Here is a 24,704-nt window from a genome sequence, read left to right on the forward strand (position 1 = left end):
ATTTTAATGGGGGTGGCTTAAAAGAACACTAACTGCTTGACTACTAAGATATCCATTACTTTGAATTTTATTACTGAAAAGTCTAAACATCATTAAGCATCTTATCCTACGGACTTGCCCATACTCATATCACTTACATCCTTTGAATTTAAATAACTACTACTACTAATTTCTATAAACCTATTTTAAGATAGTGATCCCAGAATTCCCTCTGGAGGCAGATACATTTATAAACTGGAAAAAATACACAGAAATTAATACAGAAGAATGTACTTCTACAGGTGAATCTAGCTTGACTAATACAATATTGTATGACTCCATGACTACTGGTCCTTGTGGAATTATTCATTCACTTTCCTCTTTATTAAAGAGGTCAATGTTTTCCAAAAAAAGGGCAAGAGTCTCAGTTGGCAAAAAGGACATTTTTTAGTGAACTCATTTTATTTTTCCAGGACAGTGCACAAAAATAAATAACTTTCATTCTTGTGGGAGGGTTAAGATAGCTGACTAAAGCAATCTACATAAGCTGTCTACAAAAGGAACACAATGAATGCTTGATTTATGAATAGAAAGGTGAATTTGGTTAGAAATACTCAAGTTCCTTTGGCCATTTGGACATCTGTGATAAGCAAGCTGAGGGAGCAAGCAGGCAGTTAACTGTTCACAACCTTCCCTTATTTCCTGTCCACATAGCTAGACTACACTTCCCAGAATCTGCCAGTTTGTGTTAGACAACAAAACAAGAGGAGAGAGGGTATGTTTCCACCACAGCTCTGGCCTACAAAATCTCCTACGCCTATGTGCCTATGTCCTTCCTTCTTTTGCTGCCCTGATGTAGATAAACTCCATGGAAGCCATGTAGATGGTAGAGTCTGGATCTAAAAGCACTGCTTATTGTAAACCATCTTCCAATCAAGAAACACTGGTTGGTACTTTACATGAGTTGGTGATAAAGTTTCATTTTATGTGTGCTGTTTTACATTTTGGGGGTTTGTTTGTTACAGCAGCTATCTGTAACCAGCAAACCGAGCAAGAGAAACAAAGGTTCTTTCTGTGTTGGAACTTTGCAGGGCAGATTGCATCTCTCAATGCAAGAGCTTCAAAAGACCATTGGGTGATATCACAAGAGAGTATTTCTCAGTAGAGTGGAGAAAAGGTAATTCACTGGGGAGACAACAAAAGCATCAAGTTGAACAAAATGCAGCAATATATACTCTTCTTTCCCAGGGAAGAAGTTACAAATATGAGGTATGAGCAAATTACTGTAATTCTGGATTTAAGATAAGTATAGTAAAGACATCTTTGCCCTCCCCTCTCAGAAATTATCCTCTCAAAACAGAATAAGAAACAATAGAAACATAAACAAGGAGCAGGAGAAATCTGTAAACTCAATCAAAACTATGTGAGGAACAACTGTCAAATGCTGTGAATATCCAGGAGGGGTGATGCAAGACACCCAGTGAAAAGGCCTATGGCTACAGATGTCAGATAAAGTTTGAAGAAGAGAGGTTTTCAAAATTCATTCAGATAGGAAAAATACCCCACATCCATCATGTGGGAAAACCAGAGAGACAGCTGACACTGATGTGAAGAGCTACTCTGAACCCTCTTTAGCTTCAAGAAATAGTAAAGAAGAGAATGCTGAATGAGAAAATATACAAGCACGGCAAGAGTGTATGGAGAACAGACTGTGCCATGAGCCGTCCTACAACTACTGCCTACTGCCGACTGGCAAGAAGTAAAGGCTAACACACACACGCACACACACACAGCCCATGTCATAGAAACCTCATAATAAACCATGCAGCTTAGAACATTGCTATTCCAGTTTCTCCCTGGCACTTATCTCCTGAAAACACTTGGTCAAAAAATAATGCATTTCGCTCAAAGATGGTAAATAATAATCAAATGAAGAAGGAGAGGAAGGGCAGAGGAAGAGGTGATGGAGGTAGAGGAGGAAGGGAAGGAGGAGGAAGAGGCAGCACTATACCAATACCAGGAGGAAAACAAAAAAAACCTGATGGAAAGATACTTTACATGGAAAGGAAAAATGGAAAAAGGAACAGAAAAACAAAAATAACAGGGAACATTCATCAAAAAAAAAAACCAGTGCCACCAAGTGATGACCAAACATACATACTCCCAGGATGGGAAAAAAATTCCTGAAATTATTAAGAACCAGGGCTCAGGGAAACAGGAACTAGAAGAGCTCAGGGAAGATATGGAAAAGAAAAACAGAACCATCACATAAATGAAGACTGTAGTGGAGGCAGCACAAAGGAGAGTTATTTTTGATAAAAAAAAGAAAAAACACATTAAGAGACATAGAATTCAGGAATGAAAAAAATACCACTCATCAGAGAGTTACAAGACAATTTAAAGGAAAATAACAGAGAACAAAAACAAGAGAGGCAACATACAAATAACTGTTTTTCCAAAAGAAGGAAGCAAATGGAAAAGGAAATTGTTAAAGATTTCATCAGTGGAACGTGAATCTATACAGAAAAGGAACACACCAGGTCCCAAGAAAAACTATTAAAGAGCAATCATTATTGAAATATAGCCTAGTAATGTCACTGGGCTTCAAACATAAAGAAAAATTTTTAGGGTACATAAGCAAAAATATATATCATCTAGACATGAAAATAATTCTAGCATGGCCTCCAACCTCTGCATAGCAACATTCTTAGGTGGAAGACATTTGAACAAAATATAAAAAGGACTTCAGTTCAGTCACTCAGTTGTGTCTGACTCTTTGCAACTCCATGGACTGCAGCACGCCAGGCCTCCCTGTCCATCACCAACTCCCAGAGTTTACTCAAAGTCATGTCCATTGAGTGGGTGAAGCCGTCCAACCATCTCATCCTCTGTCATCCCCTTCTCCTCCTGCCTTCAATCTTTTCCAGCATCAGGGTCTTTTCCAATGAGTCAGCTCTTCACATCAGGTGGCCAAAGTATTGGCGTTTCAGTTGCAGCATCAATCCTTCCAATGAATATTCAGGACTGATTTCCTTTAGGATGGACTGGCTGGATCTCCCTGCAGTCCAAGGGACTCTCAAGAGTCTTCTCCAAACCACAGTTCAAAAGCATCAATCAAAAAGGACCTCAGGGAAAGGAAATTTGATTCGAAAAATGTTTTACCCAAGCAAACTGTGACCCGAGTATAAAAGCAGTGGAAAAACTTGCAAGCACACAGAAATGTGGCTTTTAGCACTCCTAGAAGACACCACTCAAGGAACAACTTTGACCAACCAATAGATGAATGAACCAACCATGGCCAAAGTGCCAGCACTGAGTAGAGCCAAGACAAGAACAACTGGAAAAATTATGCTTTGCCACACTTGTTTATTTTCCATCGTTCTGGGTCACATTGTTTTTGGTGTATATTTTGGAAACAGCATATGGTACATGAGATAGAACGCTCACTTAGAAAATAGAATTTAGAAATAATATAGCCAACAAACAGTAACAAGGAATTAGTCATGTTATGAAAGGAAAAGGGGAAAAGTGTTGGGAGGTACTGAATAAGCACTAGCTTTCTTATGTGTATAGATGGGGGTGCAAATATACCATTTAAACCTGATATATATAAAGGAATAGAGCTATATCTAAATGGCAAAGGTGCAGACTACAAGAATTAAGCAAGTTGATACAACTAGCTGTTGGGGAAGAGGCAAGAGGAAGTAGAAGCCTGCTAATTTTTATCAATACTATCTAAATAAATAGAGGATATAAAGTTTGCATTACCAAGTTAGCTAATATTAAAACTAAAAACATAATATAAAACTTCCAAGTCATCAGAAGAAATAAATACATAATAAGCAGATGGTACAGCCAATATAGTGAACAATTTAAAAATAAGCCACAAAATAGAAATCATAATATAAAATAGGATAGTACCTAAGAGCAAAGATTCCTGTCATATCAACAGATGTTAATATGGTTAATTTCAAATAAGGAAAGAATCTTAGATTGGCTCATAAAAAAACCCTCAATTATAAGCAATGTTTAAAAGACACAACCAAATAAAAGTGTCTCTGAAAGGTTAGGGTAAAAAGTTAAAAGTAAAAGATTATAGTAAAAAGACAAGAGTCTGTTCTTAAAATGAGCTGAATTTGAATTCTAGGTAAAAGCATTAGATAAGACAAAGAAGCAGGCTTTATAATGATAGAGGATTCAATAAACTATGAAAACCTAGCAATTATGAATATCTAAGAACCAAATAACACAGAATCAACATTCAGGAAGCAAAAACTATACTACACAGAAACAGAAAATAATAATAGAAACACCTGTCAGCCCACGAAACATCACATTTTTTTAAAATAACATATAAAATACCTAAACGACATAATTGATAAGGAAGAAGGATATGCCTGGTGTTTCAAGTGGAAGATAAACTGACTTTTCAAGAGTCATGACCATTCACAAAAATTGACTTTTTTAGTAGGTGAAAAGCAAATTTCACAATAAGCCCCAAACAATGAAAAATTCTGTGATCAAATTTTGATAAGTCACAAATCAATTACAAAAGTAGAAAGCAAAGGAAACTAGCACTGGGAAAATCACATAAACAAACATGCATCTGAAGCAACTCTAAGTAAAGAAAAATCAAAACCCAGATTACAAAATATTTAATAAAGACTGATTGTGAACTCACTGCACATCAGAACCTACAAGATTCATGATTAACAAAAAGATAAACCCCTAGCCTTACATTTACTAATATTGAACAGGCAGAATGAAAATAAATGAATTGGACATCCAACTTGGGGAGTTAGCAAAAGAAATGAATTAATGATAATCATGCAGAAGAAATAAATTAATAAAAATAAAAGCAATTTATATCATAAAATAAAAAAGAAATAATCAAATATTCAAATGATCAGCTAACTTTATACAGAAGAGAAAAGACAGTGGTATATGAAATACACAAAAAATGGGGAAATAACCACAAACACAGAGGAAATTAAAAGAATTGTAGGTGATGTTTATAAAACATAAAAATATACAGCAATACTTAGGAAATGAATCTCCAGAGTTTCTCAAGATGTATTTACCAAAAAGGCAAACTCACAGTTTCTTAAAAGTCAGTATTTCATTGAAAAAGACCTGAGGCAGAGGCTTGGATTTTATAAAATATGGTTATAAAACTGAAGATGTAACTTACTCTTTCAGCAATGCATAAGAGGTCTGGTCTATCAGCACTGAGGATATGCCCTTATTTTGAAATACAACCCAACATCTAAATGTAATTTTTTCAAAGACTCTACAGTCTCATTGAGATTTCCCATTTGAACTGTCCAATTTAAAATCTATAGTTAAGAGCTAAGGCAACATTTCTCCTACAAGGGTTACTTACCATGGCTTATAGCATCTGGGTTAAAATATTAAGTCAATAAAAATAATTTACTGAATCATAATTACTAAAAAAAATACTTCCAGTCCAGTGAGCTAACAGTCCATTTCTGATTGGCAAGAAATTCAATATGGTTATTTTCATATTGCCTCTGGTACATTTTCTTTCAAATCAAGCTTATGTTTGTGCAAATAAGGTTTCCTTTAGTGGGAAAAATGTTCCCGTTTAAGTAATTTCTCATATTCACTCTCACAATCGAAAAAGGAACCACTTCAACACCTCAAATTTACAAGTGAACTATGATTTACCTCTGCTGCGGCTAAGTCGCTTCAGTCGTGTCCGACTGTGCGGCCCCGTAGACGGCAGCCCACCTGGCTCCCCCGTCCCCGGGATTCTCCAGGCAAGAACACTGGAGTGGGTTGCCATTTCCTTCTCCAATGCAGGAAAGTGAAAAGTCAAAGTGAAGTCACTCAGTCGTGTCTGACTGTGCGGCCCCACCGACGGCAGCCCACCGGGTTCCCCCGTCCCTGGGATTCTCCAGGCAAGAACACTGGAGTGGGTTGCTATTTCCTTATCCAATGCATGAAAGTGAAAAGTGAAAGTGAAGTCGCTCAGTCGTGTCCTACTCTGTGCGACCCCATAGACGGCAGCCCACCAGCCTCCCCCGTCCCTGGGATTCTCCAGTCAAGAACACTGGAGTGGGGTGCTATTTCCTTCTCCAATGCATGAAAGTCAAAAGTGAAAGTGAAGTCGCTCAGTTGTGTTCGACTCCTAGCGACCCCGTGGACTGCAGCCTGCCAGGCTCCTCTGCCCATGGGATTTTCCAGCAAGGGTACTGGAGTGGGGTGCCATTGCCATCTCCATGATTTACCTCTAGCTTCAGATTAAAATTACTAGTTTATAGTGGGTGTATTACAAAAGCAATGATCAAAAAAAGCATATGATAATGGAAGTGGAGATTAACATTAGACAAGTAATTTCTGGAAAAATGGCTCAAAATTAACCTTCAATTAAGAGTGAATTTGGAGTCATTCTTGTACAGACAACATGGCCACACCTGTACAGTGTTGGTTCCTCTCACCCCTTGGGTTCCCTTTGAGAACCTCTGTGAGGCCAAGCGTTGACCATGTAAGGAGACAACCATATGCTGAATAAGGAACCTGCCGGCACACTCACAGAACAGCTTAGCGGGGGCACACACGTGTACATGTGTTGGACAGAATGTTGGACAGAAAGTGCACTCTTGGGCAGAATGAAGAAAACACTTAATGTGGGGAGGACTCTAAGGGAAAAGGCTGGTCCAACCTTCCTTTAAATCCCCCAATGTCCCCCGAAACAAGTCACAGAGAAGACCGTTGGGAACCAGAGCAGTGATTTCACTAGTCCCAGGCCACAGATCAGCTGGAATAAGAATTCCAATAGAGGGGCTTCTGAACTTTGCTTAATGTACAGTTAACTCTAGTCCCACCTCAATACCAGATATTACGGGCAGCTTTAGAAGGAAAAAAAACGAAGACAGAAATGCCTTCTATAATTTCTCCATTCAAATGAGAATCCTGAGAATAACCCTAAGAATAATTTGCTTCCAAAAATCTGAGTAACTGGTGAAAGGGTATATCTCTTGTCAGTTTAGGGGACAAAGTTGAGACTGGTTAATATGTAATGTTTTATGGAATGTCAGAGGTCTCTGAATCTGTACTGTAACCTCTCAGTAAATTAACAGGAACTAATGAATTAACCATATGAACTTGAATTAACTGTAGTTCCGGTCCCACAGTCTACATGCCATCTTGCCTTGAGCCTCAGGACCTCACTTCTCAAAGCAGATATTTTAATGGCAGCTCTTCTTGAGAAGAGCTTAGTACACATGCCTGGCTTTGAGAAGATAGCAGTCTTGGTGCTATGTATTTATTTACCATTTTACTTCTCTAATTCTATGTAGCTTAAAAAAAAATTTAAGCAGTGTATCCTCATTAAAGACTCTGATTTTTCTTATAGAAAACACTACCCTGTGTCTTAGGATATAGTAAGTTTAAATATAATTGGAACAGTAGCTTCAAATAATTTTCTGAACTCAAATTGCTCCAACTGGCTTTGGAATTGGACAACATGGGTTTGTCTGCTAGAAAGGAACAGCCCAGTCAATTATAACAGAGAAGCAGGTCACAGTGACTGCCATTTGGTTACCCCATTAGGAAAAAAAGTAAAACCGTATCTCAGATGATATTTTGACAAAAGATTGCCACAAGGAAATGCTTTCCCCCACCTCAAACAGAAATGCATAGGATAGAAATACCATAACATTCTGACAATCAGAACGTAGGTGAAAATCAAACATCACATGACCAGCAGGCCAAAAAATACAAGCTGTAAACCATCCCTTCAAAAAGAAGATAATTGTAACCACAACAGTCCTGATCACAGTGTTGCTGGCTATATTCACGGACGACACCAGTGGGGGGAACAAAGCAACAAGGTACCTGTCTGAAGAACTCCTCCAGGAGCGACATGGTCCAGCGATGGTGGAGCTCCCATGCTTTTGCTGGATGGCTGATGTCTGCCGTGTGCAACATCAAGGATAATGCTTTTGGCTTTTCAATTCTGTAAACCCAAAGGACGCAAACACATAATGACCAGACTCACAAAATCTCAGTAAGAGTTTTTTAAATACCACTATTTTTTAAAAATCCCTTCCATGTTCCCATCTCAAAGCCCTCTGCTGCTGAACTGGGGGGAAGTCATCATTTCATCCTCCAACTGGGACATTTATCAGCATGGTCTCCATGTTTATTGAACTGGACACCTCAAAAACTGACTTAAAACCATTTCTGGAATATCTGCCATCATGAAAAAGACAACAAGAATCCAAGAGTCACTCACTGACCTTTATTTGTTGCCTCTGCATTGAAGGGATCTTTTAAATTCTCATTAGGGCAAATTGTTACTGCCCCTATTCTTTATTTTAACCCTGATGAGAAATATCTGTGATAGGTAATATTCTCATGTGCTCTCCTCCAAGCATCACTACTTTATGAGACCATTTAATAAAGTTATATTAAAAGAGATAAACTTTAAAGGTACCGTGACATGGACAAGGAGGAGGTCAAACACCTATTAAAAACACATGAGGTTACAGGCTCACTCACGCTTCTGGCTGTTGAAGAGCAGTCTTCATTGCTTTGATTTGCTGAAAATGACAGGACATATCTGTGGCCATCACCATCTCAATTACCAAGGTCCGAAATTCCCTTTCAGAGATACATCACAGAGGAAAAAAGGTGGAAGTAAAAAATAGAAAGTAAAAATTAGTTTATTCTTTTTCAGTTCTAATCAAAATCAGTTAATTAGTTGTGATGTTTCAAATCCAACGAGTCTTTTAGGTAGACTTTTATGAGAAATGATTAAAGATGAAGGAAATCATTTATTAGGAACATATGTGGAATGCACATCATTGGAAAATTAATTCACAGGAAAAATTTCAATGAAACAAAGTATAGGAAAGCATTCCTTTTTGCACTGAGCTCAAGATTTGAGAAAAAATTAATTTGAAATTAATCCTAGGAGAGTGACTGATAATCCATGGTGTACATGGGATATAGGGATCCTACTTTTTTAAATAGACATTTTTAGAGCAGTTTTAGGTTTACAGAAAAATTGAGAGGATAGTACACAGAGCTCTCATATACCCCTTCTCCCCTACAGTTTCCTTCCTTACTAACCTCTTACATTAATGCTGTACATGTGTTATAATTGATGACCAGTATCTACACTTTGCATTCACTCTAGCCCATGGTTCGCCTGAGGGGCAATTCTCATGTTGCACAGTTCTGTGGGGTTAGACAAAGCATCCACTCACATTCCTACCATTAATAGTATAAGAATCTTATCCACACCCTAAAATCCCATATGCTTTGCCTATGCTTACCTTCTTGGCCTTGAACCCCGGTCAAACACTGATCTTTTTACTGTCTCTAAGAACTTTATTGAAGTAGAATTTGCATAGAATAAACTACTTCCATATAGGCTGCACAATTCAATACATTTCAATGTGTTGTAAATAATTTCTCTTACTCCTCTTGCTTTTTTTAAACCAGTATCTTTCAAAGAGAAAATGTTTTACATTTTAAAATAATTATTTAAGGTTTCATGCTTTTGGGGGAGAGATTTCTGAGAAATCTCTCACTGAAAGGACTTTTCCTCTGAAAGTCCTATCATTTCAATCTTTTATTATGTTTAGGTCTATGATCAATTTCAAGATAATTTTTGAGTATGATGTCAGGTAAAGGTAAAAGTTTTTTTTCTTTATAGTGATAACCATTTGCTCCAACACCATTTGTTGAAAATCTTTTCCTTCCCCCATTGAATGCCTCTAGCCAGAAACATACTGAAAGGTTTTGTATAAATCTAGTTTTAATCATTCAGTATTGCCTTGGCTGAGACTGCCTTCAGAGACAAAGACTCTTCGTATCAGAGTCTCCAAATTTTAACACATCTTCAAAAGTTGTCCAATTTTGTTTACTCTCTAGAGCCCTCAAGTTATTGCAGGTTGTGTTTGTGTCTCCGCATTTTGTTCATTGTTGTTGATGTTCAGTTACTAAGTCATGTCCAACTCTTTCTGACCCCATGTATTGTAGCATGCCAGGCTCCCCTGTCCTTCACTGTCTTACAGTTTGCTCAGACTCACGCCCATTGAATCAGTGATGCTATCTAACCATCTCATCCTTTGACATCCCCTTCTTCTTTTGCCTTCAATCTTGCCCAGCATCAGGGTCTTTTCCTATGAGTTGGCTCTTCCATCAGGTGGCTGAAGTATTGGAGCTTCAGCATCAGTCCTTCCAATGAGTATTCAGGGTTGATTACTTTTAGGATTGACTGATCTGATCTCCTTGCTGTAAAAGGGACCCTCAAGAGTCTTCTCCAGCACCACAATTCAAAATCATCAATTCTTTTGCACTCAGCTTTCTTTATGATCCAACTCTCACATCTGTTCATGACTATTGGGAAGACCATAGCTTTGACTATACAGACCTTTGTCAGCAAAGTGATGTCTCTGGTTTTTAATACACTCTCTAGGTTTGTCATAGTTTTCCTTCCAAGAAGCAAGCATCTTTTAATTTCATGGCTGCAGTCACCATCTGCAGTGATTTTGGAGCCCAAGAAAATAAAATCTGTCACTGCTTACACTTTTTCCCCTTCTGTTTGCGATGAAGTGACAGGCCCAGATGCCATGATCTTCATTTTATGGATGCCGAGTTTTAAGCCAGCTTTTTCAGTCTCCTCTTTTACCTTCATCAAGAGGTTCTTTAGTCTCTCTTTCCTTTCTACCATTAGAGTGGCATCATTTGCATATTTGAAGCTGTTGATATTTCTCTCAGTAATCTTGATTCCAGCTTGTGATTCATCCAGCCCAGCATTTTACATGATGTACTCTCTGCATATAAAGCAAATAAGCAGGGTGACAATACACAGCCTTGTCATACTCCTTTCCCAATTTGGAACCGTCAGTTGTTCCATGTCCAGTTCTAACTGTTGCTTTTTGATCCACATACAGGTTTCTCAGGAGACAGGTAAGGTGATCTGGCATTACCATCTCTTGAAGAACTTTCCACAGTTTGCTGTGATCCAGACAGTCAAAGTCTTTAGCATAGTCAATGAAACAGAAGTAGATGTTTTTCTGGAATTTTCTGTTTTCACTATGATTCAACAAAGTTGGCAATTTGATCTTGTTTCTGTCTATAGTTAATAGTTGTTATTTGTAGAACTGCTTTATAAGCAGCTGAATTGGCATTCCCAGTGTAGAATTTCATGTTTTTCCACTTTGAAATGCAGTAAATACACGGTAATATATTCACTTACAAAGTCCTTAAAAAGTCCACTGGACTTTTGTATCCAAATAGAATCTACCAGACATTAAACTGCTTTCCCAGAAAGATGTAAAATACTAAACATATGTCATCTTTGGGCTAATGGGCTTTACTGAGAACTCTAAAAAAGAAGTTAATATTTTATTTATGGGATAATATCATTGTCTTGAAGCAATATATCTCAATATTAATAAAATATGATAAAATAATATTTTCAAACATGTCCTGAAATGAACACTAAATCTATGTAACTTAAGAAGTTAGCAACTACAATCTTTTCTTAACTTACAGAATCCCCCAAAACAGGAGTAGCAAAAAGTATGGCACTATGGGTTATAATTATAAAGATGTTTCCACTGAACCAGAAATTCCTATATCTGAGATGCTCCATGACCTAATTTAACTATATTTCACTCTTTTTGAGAAAATAAAGATTATGCTGACTTAAAAAAGAACAAAAATATATAAAGCTAGCACATAAACAGATTTCATTAAACTATATTTTTCAAGTGACTAGTTTAATTTTTTATATACTAAATTTATTTATGTCTTGCCACGCCATTCAATTTTACAACTTATTTTGATCAGAGGTAGGATTCAAAGTATTCTAAACTAGTACTTCACAAATACCAACCAATAAGAATGCAGTTCAGTTCAGTTCAGTGGCTCAATCATGTCCAACTCTTTGTGACCCCATGGACTACAGCACACCAGGCCTACCTGTCCATCACCAATTCCCAGAGTTTACCCAAACTCATCTCCACTGAGTCGGTGATGCCATCCAATCATCTCATCCTCTGTCATCCCTTTCTCCTCCCACCATCAAACTTTCAGCATCAAGGTCTTTTCAAATGAATCAGCTCTTCACATCAGGTGGCCAAAGTATTGGGGTTTCAGCTTCAATATCAGTCCTTCCAATGAACACTGAGGACTGATTTTCTTTAGGATGGACTGGTTGGATCTACCTGCTGTCCAAGGGACTCTCAAGGGTCTTCTCCAATACCACAGTTCAAAAGCATCAATTCTTCGGTGCTCAGCTTTCTTCACAGTCCAACTCTTACATCCATACATGACCACTGGAAAAACCATAGCCTTGACTAGATAGACCTTTGTTGGCAAAGTAATGCCTCTGCTTTTGAATATGCTATCTAGGTTGGTCATAACTTTTCTTCCAAGGAGTAAGCATCTTTTAATTTCATGGCTGCAATCACCATCTGCAGTGATCTTGGAGCCCAAAAAAATAAAGTCTGACACTGTTTCCACTGTTTCCCCATCTATTTCCCATGAAGTAATAGGATTGGATGCCATGATCTTAGTTTTCTGAATGTTGAGCTTTAAGCCAACTTTTTCACTCTCCCCTTTCACTTTCATCAAGAGGCTTTTTAGTTCCTCTTCACTTTCTGCCATAAGGGTGGTATCATCTGCATATCTGAGGTTATCAGTATTTCTCCTGCCAGTCTTGATTCCAGCTTGTGCTTCATGCAGTCCAGCATTTCTCATGATGTACTCTGCATAGAAGTTAAATAAGCAGGGTAACAATATACAGCCTTGATGTACTCCTTTTCCTATTATTTGGAACCAGTCCGTTGTTCCATGTCCAGTTCTAACTGTTGCTTCCTGACCTACATACAGATTTCTCAAGAGGCAAGTCAGGTGGTCTGGTATTCCCATCTCTTTCAGAATTTTCCACAGTTTGTTTTGATCCACACAGTCAAAGGCTTTGACATAGTCAATAAAGCAGAAATAGATGTTTTTCTGGAACTCTCTTACTGTTTTGATGATCCAGCAGATGTTGGCAATTTGATCTCTGGTTCCTCTGCCTTTTCTAAAACCAACTTGAACACCTGGAAGTTCACGGTTCACGTATTGTTGAAGCCTGGCTTGGAGAATTTTGAGTATTACTTTACAGAGCTAATGATAAATAATTAGGATGTTTGCATTGGTGGATATTAGTGTATTCCAGTGTGAACTGACATGTTCCAGTGTGTTGCAATGATTCTGGGTTTAGATATTGCCAAAACCAGCCTCCCTAACATAGCAGTACACTGAACAATGAATGAGACTCATGATCATAGCAAAGTGGAAGCACAAATAACATAACTAAATTCTGACAAACATATAGTTAAGTAGAAATAGAAAATCCTTAACAAAACTATAGATAATAGAAGTGGCATATCTGTACTTTGAAAATAGGTTATGAGGCAATTATGCCCATCCAGCCATAATTCCCATCTGCCCACAAATCCCACAGGCCAGCAGTATCAGCACATTACCTGCCAGCAATTTGACAAAGTTCAACAAGAACCTTAAAACATCAAACATTCTGTGATCCATTAATTCTACATATAAAAATACATTAAAGAGATATTCATTGTAGGATCCTTCATAATAACCCAAACACAGAAATGAACCCATACTCACACATTCAAAACTAATTATGGCACTTCCACAGATGGACTATTATACAGCCATTTAGCATAATATTTTAATCTCCATGGGATAGTGGCCATGAGAATATATTATACAGACTTTCAACTACAGGACTTTAATTGGCCATGGGCCTCAGCTACTACATTTTGAAAACTATTGCCATTTTGCCCAAGGTCATGTTTCCCCGGGGTTCCTCAGGTGACTGAAGGTATCTCTTCCTGGGAGATATGGAACTCCTCTGATGGCTGACTGTGGCTCAAGAACTTCCTGACAGCCTTGCTCAACTTTCTTTAGGATTCATGGAGTTCTAGAATGCACCTACCCGACTTTGCCTCCCTGTTTCCCTCCCCTGGGATAAGAAAAGTAAGGAAGAAATGAAGGGAGGGTGGGAAAACAGTAAGAAAGAAAAAAGAGGTAATCATGTAAGCTCTGGAGCGCTTCATTAGACTGTCCTGAGACCAGGAACATACACTATCTAAACAAGCACAAATCCTTCAAAACCAGGACACATCTGAATATGTGTAAAGCCGTTCTCTGCCATATTCAAATCTTTCATTATACTTTTACAAACATTTAAATTGGATAGAGGGCTCCTTTTTCTGAAGGATTTGCATTGATTCACTGAAATGCTCTGCATTTTTAGATACTTCTTAAATCTACCATTTTCCAGTAAAATCCAAGACAAATGCTCCTTTAGGTTTTAATGAGCTAGAGCTTCATGGAAACTAATAGCCAACTCTTCCTGAAAATCAGTTTCCGATTTGTTGTTCAGAATGGCTTATTTCTCTGAACCCTTGTATAACGGCACAGAGATACTCAATAAACAACAAATCATTTAATTAAAATACAAGTATTATTTGCACCACCGTAAATTCAGAAGTTTTTAAGCATTTAAATGACTTTTCCTACAAGTTTTGAAACATCTTGACCCTACATTAACAGCTACAATGATCCACAGGCTTGCTATATGTATCACAAAGTGAATTAAGCATTTTTGATGGATTTTAGCATTTATTATTACCCTAACAAAATTATAAGGTAAATGTTATTATAAATTTTCTAGAAATTAAATTTTTTAAAGGTGTAATGGGGTTGAGTAGCTTCCTAAATGACATACAGCTAATAAATGATTGTGTTCACATTGAAACTCAGCTCTACCCAAGTTCAAAGACACACATAGTACCATTTAGGTGACAGAATTAAGTACCCATGATTATTTTAAAGTATCGATTTCCTCAGCAAATTTTGAAAGATTTTTTTAAGAAGTCCAATCAAAGATAAAATGACAAAAATATGTTAAATGATAAAGTTCATTTAAGATGAAAACAATACTGGTTTCTTAAGGTGTGTGAAGTCGCTCAGTCGTGTCTGACTCTTTGCAACTCCATGGACTGTAGCCTACCAGGCTCCTCCCTCCATGGGATTCTCCAGGCAAGAGTCCTGGAGTGGGTTGCCATTTCCTTCTCCAGGGGATCTTCCCAACCCAGGGATCGAACCCGGGTCTCCTGCATTCCAGGCAGATGCTTTTAACCTCTGAGCCACCAGGCAAGCCCAGGTTTCTTAAGGTAGCCAATAGCAAATATGTCCAAAGTGCCTACAATATATTTGAATATTTGTGTCAAGAAAAGAAAAGAGAAACAACAAGAAAAACTTCAGAGTATTATTTTCTTCAAAACAAGCACACTTGATCTCTCCTCACTGTTCCTTACCTGGCTTCCAAAACTCTCCTGTGGCTCATCCTTACCTCCAGTCATCCTTTGAGAGGTTGATCAAAATATTCATTTCCTCATCCTCCTGCAGAAGGCGATAGGCTGCACTTAAATGGTGATTTTCTAAAACAGACCTATCATTGTACAGAATTGCTGGGTCAGACCTGAACAGAAAGCCAAGAAAAACAATTTAGGATGTTGAACAGCTGAGATTTTTCAGGTAACTCTCCTAAAGGTAGAAACATACCATCTTTTTATCCTATTTTAGCAATTAACTTTGCCCCCATATCAGTTATATCAATCAAAAAGCTAACACCAACACTACAATTTATCAATTGATGTTTGTAGGGTATTGAAATGTCAATATATGGATATTGTTTCACATGTGATATCCAACTTGAGGACTCTCTAAAAATTATTCTATAACAAGATCTCAATTACCTGTAGTGGTGATTTTTACCTGTACAGGCGATTTTTTTTTAATGCAGGTCATGTCAAACTTCCTTTTATTTTCTGATATGATTATTTTTATTTTATTCAATGAGAGAATGTGTTTGTTTGTTTGTTCTCTGAACACATACCACCTGGCAGGTACAGTTTGCAAGTTCTTTTGTTAGTAGCTTGATCTTAAAATTTTGCCATATGAAAGTCATACATGGGAAGTTGAGAATAAAAAATATAAGGGTTATATGACAATTGTTAGTCGCTTCCTCAAACAGCTGAATGACACCAACATAAGGAGGTATACTATTTTAATACATTTAATTTAATGAAACTTTAGATTATTAGAGCTTGTTCATTTCTCATGAAGGAAGCTGAGCCCCAGATACATAAACTGAGAGTTTGCAGAACTCCACAGTGGCTTTCAGGGTTTAAATAAAGGCAATGTATTCTGACAGTTCAGCCATTTCCCCTCAAGATAACTTCCAACTACCATCTGCATTCCAAACTTTGGAATGTATGTAGAATACCTTGAAAGTGTTAGAATCAACAGTCTGCCCATTGAAGAGCAAAGAACCTGGTCACATAATTAGTTTCCTAAACAAGGATCTCAGAGGCAGAGATGCTATGGATAAAATTCAGTTAAAGAAAATGAAAGTTTAAATTTCATTCCAAACCAAGCTCAACTGAACCCTCTGGAATTTTCCCACTCCAGTGGAGATAACACAAAACAAGCAAATCCTGAGGAGGTGGAAGATCTAATCTTATATCCATTGAGTAAGTAAGGCACCAACTGACGTGTATTTTGTGACATTAAGCTATTTTCTAACTACTGTAATTAAGCCATTTTCCTTTGAGTTGTGACTAGTTTTGACTCTGCTCTCCAGCCAAGATCCAGGTACAAATGTTCCACCCACCTCTCTTCCTTCAGCAGGTGCTATTCACCGCCATCTCTGTCAAGGCTCCACTGGCAGATACCTATTAAACAGAGATGCTCTGTGGAATCCCTGTATTCAAAGATCTTGCAACAAAGCTACAGAGAGCTGCTCCACAGCAGCCAAGACACTCTATGAGGAGGCAGAAAGCAGAAAATGAAGCATGTGGCTGAAGACCTTTTGTCCGCTTCCATTCTATTGAAATGCCCTTCGGAACAGAGATCAGATGATATTGTCTTCTTTTGTGTACCCCATAATTAAGTGCTGGCTTCATTAAACACATGTAGAATGACTTAACAAACACAAATATATCTGGAGTGTGCACCTGCCTTTTTCAAGTGAAATCAGCAAGTATTTTAGTCTTAAACTCAACCCTCTCCACAATATGCTTTCTCTGTGTCTCACTGCCTTTTTCCAGTTCTACTTTCTTTTGATTTCTATGTCAAGATCCAATTAATCCTACTGTCAAGAGTCTCTCCAGTTCTACATCATTGTCTTAAGAGAGGTTAAGTTCTTAGACCAGGAGAAGGCAGATAAGGTTTTACCTTAAATGGAAATGACAATTGACTGTACTGCTTGCCTGGAATTCTGTGCTGAGAGGAATACTAAGGACAAATCTGCAGTTCGATAAGAAAAAAATTACCAAAATCGATTTATGATGTCTGTTACAGTGAAGAGGTTCTGAGGCAGGCACCTGGATCTATGCCCCACAGAGGTTTGTGTCTACCTGTAAAGCTCTTTACAGAGGGTGCAAAGTGGCCTACATGAGACCACCTAGCTCCCAAAGCCTTGTGTTGGGGAGTGACATACCCACTGAACAGGGCAGAGATGAAATCAGGGAGGATGAGAAAAGCATCAGCAGAATCCCTGAGGTCAGAGGGTAAGATGGCTCTGCTATTGCTACTGTCAAGAGAATTACTTCAATCCTTGCCTGTCCTCCCTGATTTAGCCTACGTGGTATCTGCACCTTTATGTACATTGTTTCACCTATTAGAAATGGGTACAGTACGCATGGTTAGATGGCATCACCAACTCAATGGACATGAATTTGAGCAAACTCTGGGAGATAGCGGAGGACAGGGAAGCCTGATGTGCTGCAGTCCATGGGGTCACAAAGAGTTGGACATGACTTAGGGACTGAACGACAACAAAGAATATGCATAGCCCATACATACAAAAATAGCTAGCATTAAACTAGAGAATAGATCTTCCTTGGTGGCTCAGGTGGTAAAGAATCTGCTCGCACTGCAGGAGACGCAGGAGACGTGGGTTCGATCCCTGGGTTGGGAAGATCCCCTGAAGAAGGGAATGGCAACCCACTCCAGTATTCTTGCCTGGAGAATTCCATGGACAGAGGAGCCTGTTGAGCTATAGTTCACGGAGTCACAAAGATTTGGAAATGACTGAAGTGACTAAGAGAAGTATATCTGTATTTAATATGTGAATACCATAGGAAAATCAGGAGCAAATGGTTTCTTTAATTCTTAGGTTTTGATTGAAGCTGACCCAGCTGATCTCTTGTTATATAAGTTCTTTTTTTTTTTTTTTTTTTTTTTTTGTTCAGAAACTCAAAATAGAGCCACCACGCAAAAGAAAGGTGGCTGCCCCTCTCTGACTTCCACACTCTATCCCTGACCCCTCTTGCCTCTTTTCCAAACATTTCAACATCCTCACCGGGTCTGAATGTGGAAATTGTTGGTGGTTCCGGTGTGCTCGTAGTCATGGATGGCAGCTGAGAAGATTATAGCAAAGATCTCCAGCTCCGTCAGCCAGTTCTGAAAAGGAGATTACAGAGCAATCACATAATCTGCCTGCTTCTCAAAGTCTTCAGCTTGCTGACAACACACCCACATTGCAGCCTATCTACCCTGCAGCTGGCAAGCTATTGCCAAACACGCGTTTCTGACAGACAGAAATGTTTTTTTTTTTTTCCTTCTGTAAGGAGACTGGGGAATGTTTGATTTGAAAACAGCCTGCCTAGCACGGTTGAGAGAGCTAACTAGTAGGTTTTTTTTTTTTTTTTCCAAAGAAGAAAAAATAATGAATGTGAGACTTTAACAGTTCTCATTCCATCCTTTACCAAATTTCAAAGTTCCTGGGTAGACACAGAAAAAAATTTTTAAGTTTCAACACAATACCAAAGCTAAGAGTAACAGATAACCTAGTGCTTATCCACCAGAAGATGGATAGTAGATACAGTGGAAAGACAACATTTGGTTTTCTGCCAAATAACGTTTTGTCTCTGGGTTGCAGTCCCCCGATCTAGGTTTGAAGAAACCTGTCCCCATCCATGTTACCAAAATTGGCTGTAGTTCAGTGGTCTTCAAAGTGTGTTCCCTGTGACAGTAGAGTTAGCATCACCTGGAAGGTTGTTAGAAACGCAAGCCCTCACCCCAGTCCCACTGGGATCCGAAACTCTGGGTTGCAGCCCACCAATCTGCGTTATACTAAGCATACAGATAATTATGATGCATGCTGAAGTTTGAGAACCACTGCTCTGTTTGAAGCTCCCTCAAATGACTGCTATTTCACAGACTCCGGATTCACTGGTACCTCCCCTCCCTTCTGTACACCACACTGCCTGATGGCCGTAGGATGGAACATTTGTACCGTCAGCTCACCCTTTGGTATCGCTGCTTACTTTTGTACTAGTTGAGTTAATGATTACAAGCTTCAGTGTGATTTATTTCAAATGCAATTTTGACAAATTGTACTTATTCTTACAATTATATAATAAAATATGACCTAAACCAATAAAATATGAACACAAAGGTTATGTCCATAGAAGTTCAATGCTTTACACAGTCACTAAAAGAACTGGTGTCTTAATAGGTGTGATCACTAGGAAACAGTAGAAAAAAATTATAAAAATTTGGGGAGATTCTCCACTCAGTTTTCTTCATGAAATTTTTAAGTTTCCATTCCTTTGAAGAAATAAAACTAGAAGTCTTAGACAGAGGCAGGGTTAAGGTATTGTAAATATGAGTACCTAAATTGGAAGAATTCAGAAAGCAGCTAGGGACTTTCCTGGTGGTCTGTGGTTAAGACTCCACACTTCCATTGCAGGGGACATTGTTTGATCCCTGGTTGGGGAACTAGGACCCCTATGCCCCACAGTGAGGTCAAAAATTTTTTAAATATGTAAATAATGTAAATGAAATTTAGTTTAAAAACGAAGGCAGCCTGGGTTCTCTATAAGATATCAGTGAATAAAACATATTTATTTGATTTGTTAACAAAAATAATTTAAAAGCAAACAGGTTAATTTCTAATAATTCTCACTCTAACTTTTTTCAATTAATTACTAATTTTGGTCTTCACCTAACTACTGAAATTATTGTCTTCTTTGAAGATAATAACTACACTGAACTACCAACTTTGGTGATGTGGATGGGGACAGGTTTCTTCAAACATCAGCAAGCACAAGGGAAAACCAAACAAACTACATATAACCTATGAAGAAAAGACTTCATAGTTAGGGAAAGAATGAGCACAGGAAAAAACTCAGGAAAAAAACTATATTTAAAAAAATGACTTGTAGCATAATCCAGCATGAAATGTCAGGAAACATTTTGGCATTCTTGATTATACATCTCAAGAAACCAAACTAACGTACCATGAACAAATAGACGCAAGGAGAAAAAAGAATAAGATGAAAAATCAACAAAATTAAATGAAAAAAAGACTGGCAAATAAAATCTTGACAGTTGCAAGAAAACAGTAAAACCATCCTGAAAACAGCAAGGGACATCCTTCTCAGGGTTAACACTTATGGGAGCTTCCCTTTGTGTTCGCCTGTTTACACAAAGAAACTCATGCAATACACACAACTCCATATAGGTAGGTACTCCTTTCATCCCCACTTCATAGATGAGAAAACTGAGGCTAGGAGAGGTTTAGTAACTTACCCAAGGTCCCACAGCTAGTCCTGAAACAAGCCACATACTCCAGAGTTCTTACTTTATAATCTTTAAGTCACTATTCCTTTGGGTCACTGTTTATATGTTTACTCAGTTTTTTCATAAAATTGAATAGTTATGATTTTATATTACAAATATTCCTGATATTTTTCATTCACATGTATTTTTCTTATTTTGGCAATGTCTTTCTTCTCTTCCCTAACACCCTGTCCCCACTCATTTATCCCAACTTCCTCTATCTATTTCCCCCCCACCGACATACCTCTTTCTCCAAGCTCATGTAAAGTTAATAATTTAACATTTTAAGATAAGATTATGAATGGGAGACAGTGTACCATCTAAACAATCTGAACCAAGGAGCCTCAGTTCAACCAGCAGAAGGTGTCTAAATAACTACACAATCACAGTTCTCACAAATATCAGTGTAACTCCCCTCCTTATCCAAATATACTGACAAAATTATATCTTAAGTATTACTTACTTCTAATAAATCAAAACCAACAAACTATTAAATGAACATACAACAAACAATTAATACAATAATGAAGCCTGGACTGTGCAAGGATGGAATCAGGCATTTTCAGAATGAGCAACTGAACAAGTACCAGTGGCAAAAGCTGATTCATTGTAAGTAAGGAAATGATTCCCTTTAGTGGAGCAGGAAAGTGAAAGTGAAGGTCACTTAGTTGTGTTTGACTCTGCGACCCCATGGACTATACAGTCCATGGAATTCTCCAGGCCAGAATACTGGAGTGGATAACCTTTCCCTTTTCCAGGGGATCTTCCTGATCCAGGGATTGAATCGGGGTCTCTTGCATTGCAGGCAGATTCTTTACCAGCTGAGCCACAAGGGAAACCCAAGAATACTGGAGTGGGTAGCCTATCCCTTTTCCAGCAGATCTTTCTGACCCAGGAATCGAACCGGGGTCTCCTGCATTGCAGGCAGCTTCTTTACCAACTGAGCTATGAGGGAAGCCCAGCGGAGCAGGAGTGAGGGTTGATTAGGGCCCTGTGATGACAGGCATTAAAAGCCAGGATGAAGAATACAAATCAGGTTTATTAGGCAGTGAAGTTTACATGCAAAAGATAATATGTTCAGCATGCTATGGAGAGAGAGATAGCGAAGCAGAGAGCACAAAGGAAAGAAATAAGACCTCTACTTTTGGACTGAAAAGTCCTTATAGGATGAATAGATGGTATGGAACTAGAATCCTTACAGCTGATCAGCTCACTGAATGCAGGCGGCCACGAAGAGGTTGCAGTCCAAAGGAGGGTGCATTAAAGATGATCCTGGAGGGACGGGGTTGGGAGGGAAGTGGGAGGGGGGATCCTATGCAAATTCATATTTATGTATGGCAAAAACCATCACAATATTGTAGAGCAATTATTTGCCAATTAAAATAAACAAATAAATTTAAATAAAAAAAAATATTAAAGATCCTGACATTCCTAGCCTGAGTGGTTAAAAAAATGGTGGGTGGCATTAGAGGGTAGCATTATTGGAAACAGAGAGTGGAAAAAGCTATTTTGTGGGAAATATTCATATTTCAATACAGTTTCATATTTCAATATAGCTCAGGTTTCCTTGCTTCTTCCAAATTCAATACTATCAATCCCAAAGGTTTATGACCAACCATAAGAAGTCAGAAATTTAATTCCTGCAAGAATTTTATTCCAGATTTATCAAACTGTGACAAGGTGTGAGTAATAGACCTTTCCAGAATTTCCCTGTCTACAAAATATGAGTGTCCCAACTAAATCAATGACAAGGATGCCTTGCCAGCTGGAAAAGGTGGACTTTGAATTATGCTGTGTATGACTCAGGAGAGCAAGCCATGCTCATGCTCATGTATGTGGGCTGGGAGTGGGCAACAAGTAGTGGGCAGTGAAAACCTGAAGGAAAAGACACGGATAATTTGCCATTGCCAGAGGAGACATTATTAGCAAGTAGTAACTTCAACAGGTAAATGACAGAGTTTCTTCAGTAGTCTGCTTCCATCTCCTATTGGTTTACTATTGTTCCCTTCACTGATTACCACCCATGTAAGGCACACACTCCTACGGGTTCTGTAGGTCAGAAGCCATCATCATGCGGCTGGATTTTCTGGTGAAGATCTCACAGGGCTGAAACCAAGGTGTTGGCAGGCTGTGTTCCTTTCTGGAAGCTCTGTGGAAAACACAGCTCCAGGTGCCTTCAGGGCATTGGCAGAATTCATTTCCTTTCCATGCTTTCCACTTGGCACCTCCATCTTGAAGTCAGCAACAGCTGATGGAGTCCTGCTCACCTTCCTTCTGCCACAATTCTTTTTTTAAAGATTGTCTTTTTTTTTGATGTGGACTATTTTTAAAGTCTTTATTGAATTTGCTACAATACTGCTTCTGTTTCCTTTTGGTTTTTTTTTTGAGGGTGGGGGGCATGAGGCATCTGAAATCTTAGCTCCCTGACCAGGGATCAAACCCACACCTCCTGAACTGGAAAGGGAAGTCTTAACCAATGGTCCATCAGGGAAGTCCCCTGACATACTTCTTGAGCTTTAAGGACTCATGTGATTACACTGGGCCCAACTGGAGAATCCAGGATCAACTCCCTATTTTAAGGTCCTCTGATCACCCTTCTGTATCTGCAGAACTCCTTTTGCTATTTAATATAATGTATTAAAAAATGTGACATCAGAGGGCAGAGGTCATGGGGCCCAAAATTATACTGACCATAAACCCTAATAAAATTACTTAGCACTCTTTAACCAGGATGCTGTTTACATGTCCTTACCGTGTCCCTTATAAACATGATAATGCCATTTATAATTAAAAAAAACAAGATACACATTTCTCTTTTCTTAAAAAAAAAACCAGCGAAAGAAAAATTAATGGCACCTAGCCTAATAAAAGCAATGAATGGGACAAAGGATAGGCCTGGAGTTTGAAATCTTGTGATCTAACTCAAAATCATACTGGAGCTCGGAGTCTGATTCATATCTATTCAATCAACAACTCTTCAGTCTAATTCTGTTCAAGGATTTTTTCTTAGATGTGAGCAAAATCATGATGAAAAGATTCAAGCCTCACTAGGCATCTAGGCTAGGCAATAATGAGTAATATAAACAGATTACAATGAGTAACATGGTGATGCTGAAGCCCAGACATCACTTTATCAATGGGATATTTTCATTCCCTATGTGTCTTACAGTTTATAAAACTGAAATGACTTCAAGCATTTTCTCCCACTTGGTTTGTAATGAAAGGTTAGAGTCACAATACGCTCTCCATTCATCAGAATGCTTCCTACTGTTTTTGTAAGCTTGCAATGAAAGAAGTTTGTTTTGAGCTGCATTTCTAAGAGAGTGGGCGGGAAGTAGTTTCTATATTTAAGAATTATTCTGAATATGGCCTGAATTGATAATGAAAATGCAATGGCAAATGAGCTCATTCAAGAATAGTATGCAGTACGTCATGATCATTGGCTGCTATGAAATAACATCTATGTTAATCTATGTTAATGATAGCTTACATTAGCATAAGTGCTTGGGAGTTTTTCCAGATGGCTAAAAGGACTGCCTATGATTCACCTTTATGTCTCCATAGTACACTAAATGCAGTAGGTGCTAACTACGTATATGTCAAACAGATGATTTCAAAGTATATTTTCATATCCATTTTAATCCTCACCACATGAGCATACTGAGGTATAAGGATGTCAGGGCTTTTTTTCACCACTAGCATTGCAGAAGCATGGCTAAATATTAACATTTAAATACATGAAGTATTTAAATGTTAGAAGTCAGACTGAGACCAAATACTGGCTCTGCCACTGTATTAGTTTGCTACAGCTAATATATAAAAGCGTCACCAACTAGGCAGTTTAAATAACAGAAATTTATTTTCTCAGAATTATGGAGGCTAGTAGTCCAAGATGAAGGTTTTAGGAGCGTTGGTTTGTGGTGACAGCTCTTTTCCACCTTGCAGAGGGCCACCTTCCCCGTGTCCTCACACGCTCTTTCCTCAGGGCATCAGCATGTCTGTGTCTTAATCTTTTCTTATAAACATCA

General features: G+C 38.3%; 1 protein-coding gene across 4 annotated transcripts in view; it reads right to left on the bottom strand.

The window, feature by feature from the left end:
- Positions 1-24,704, bottom strand: part of LOC102180455 (calcium/calmodulin-dependent 3',5'-cyclic nucleotide phosphodiesterase 1C) — a 325,012-nt gene that overhangs the window by 91,464 nt on the left and 208,844 nt on the right. For all 4 annotated transcript variants that reach the window (XM_018047124.1, XM_018047122.1, XM_013963332.2 and 1 more), the window contains 4 exons: positions 18,413-18,513; positions 15,398-15,526; positions 8,506-8,607; positions 7,840-7,960 (listed from right to left, as the gene is read on the bottom strand). In XM_018047124.1, the coding sequence (XP_017902613.1) occupies positions 7,840-7,960; positions 8,506-8,607; positions 15,398-15,526; positions 18,413-18,513 (453 nt within the window). The remainder of the gene's footprint in view (positions 1-7,839; positions 7,961-8,505; positions 8,608-15,397; positions 15,527-18,412; positions 18,514-24,704) is intronic.

The sequence above is a fragment of the Capra hircus genome, chromosome 4 (assembly GCF_001704415.2).
Source record: "Capra hircus breed San Clemente chromosome 4, ASM170441v1, whole genome shotgun sequence".
Classification (NCBI taxonomy): Eukaryota; Metazoa; Chordata; class Mammalia; order Artiodactyla; family Bovidae; genus Capra; species Capra hircus.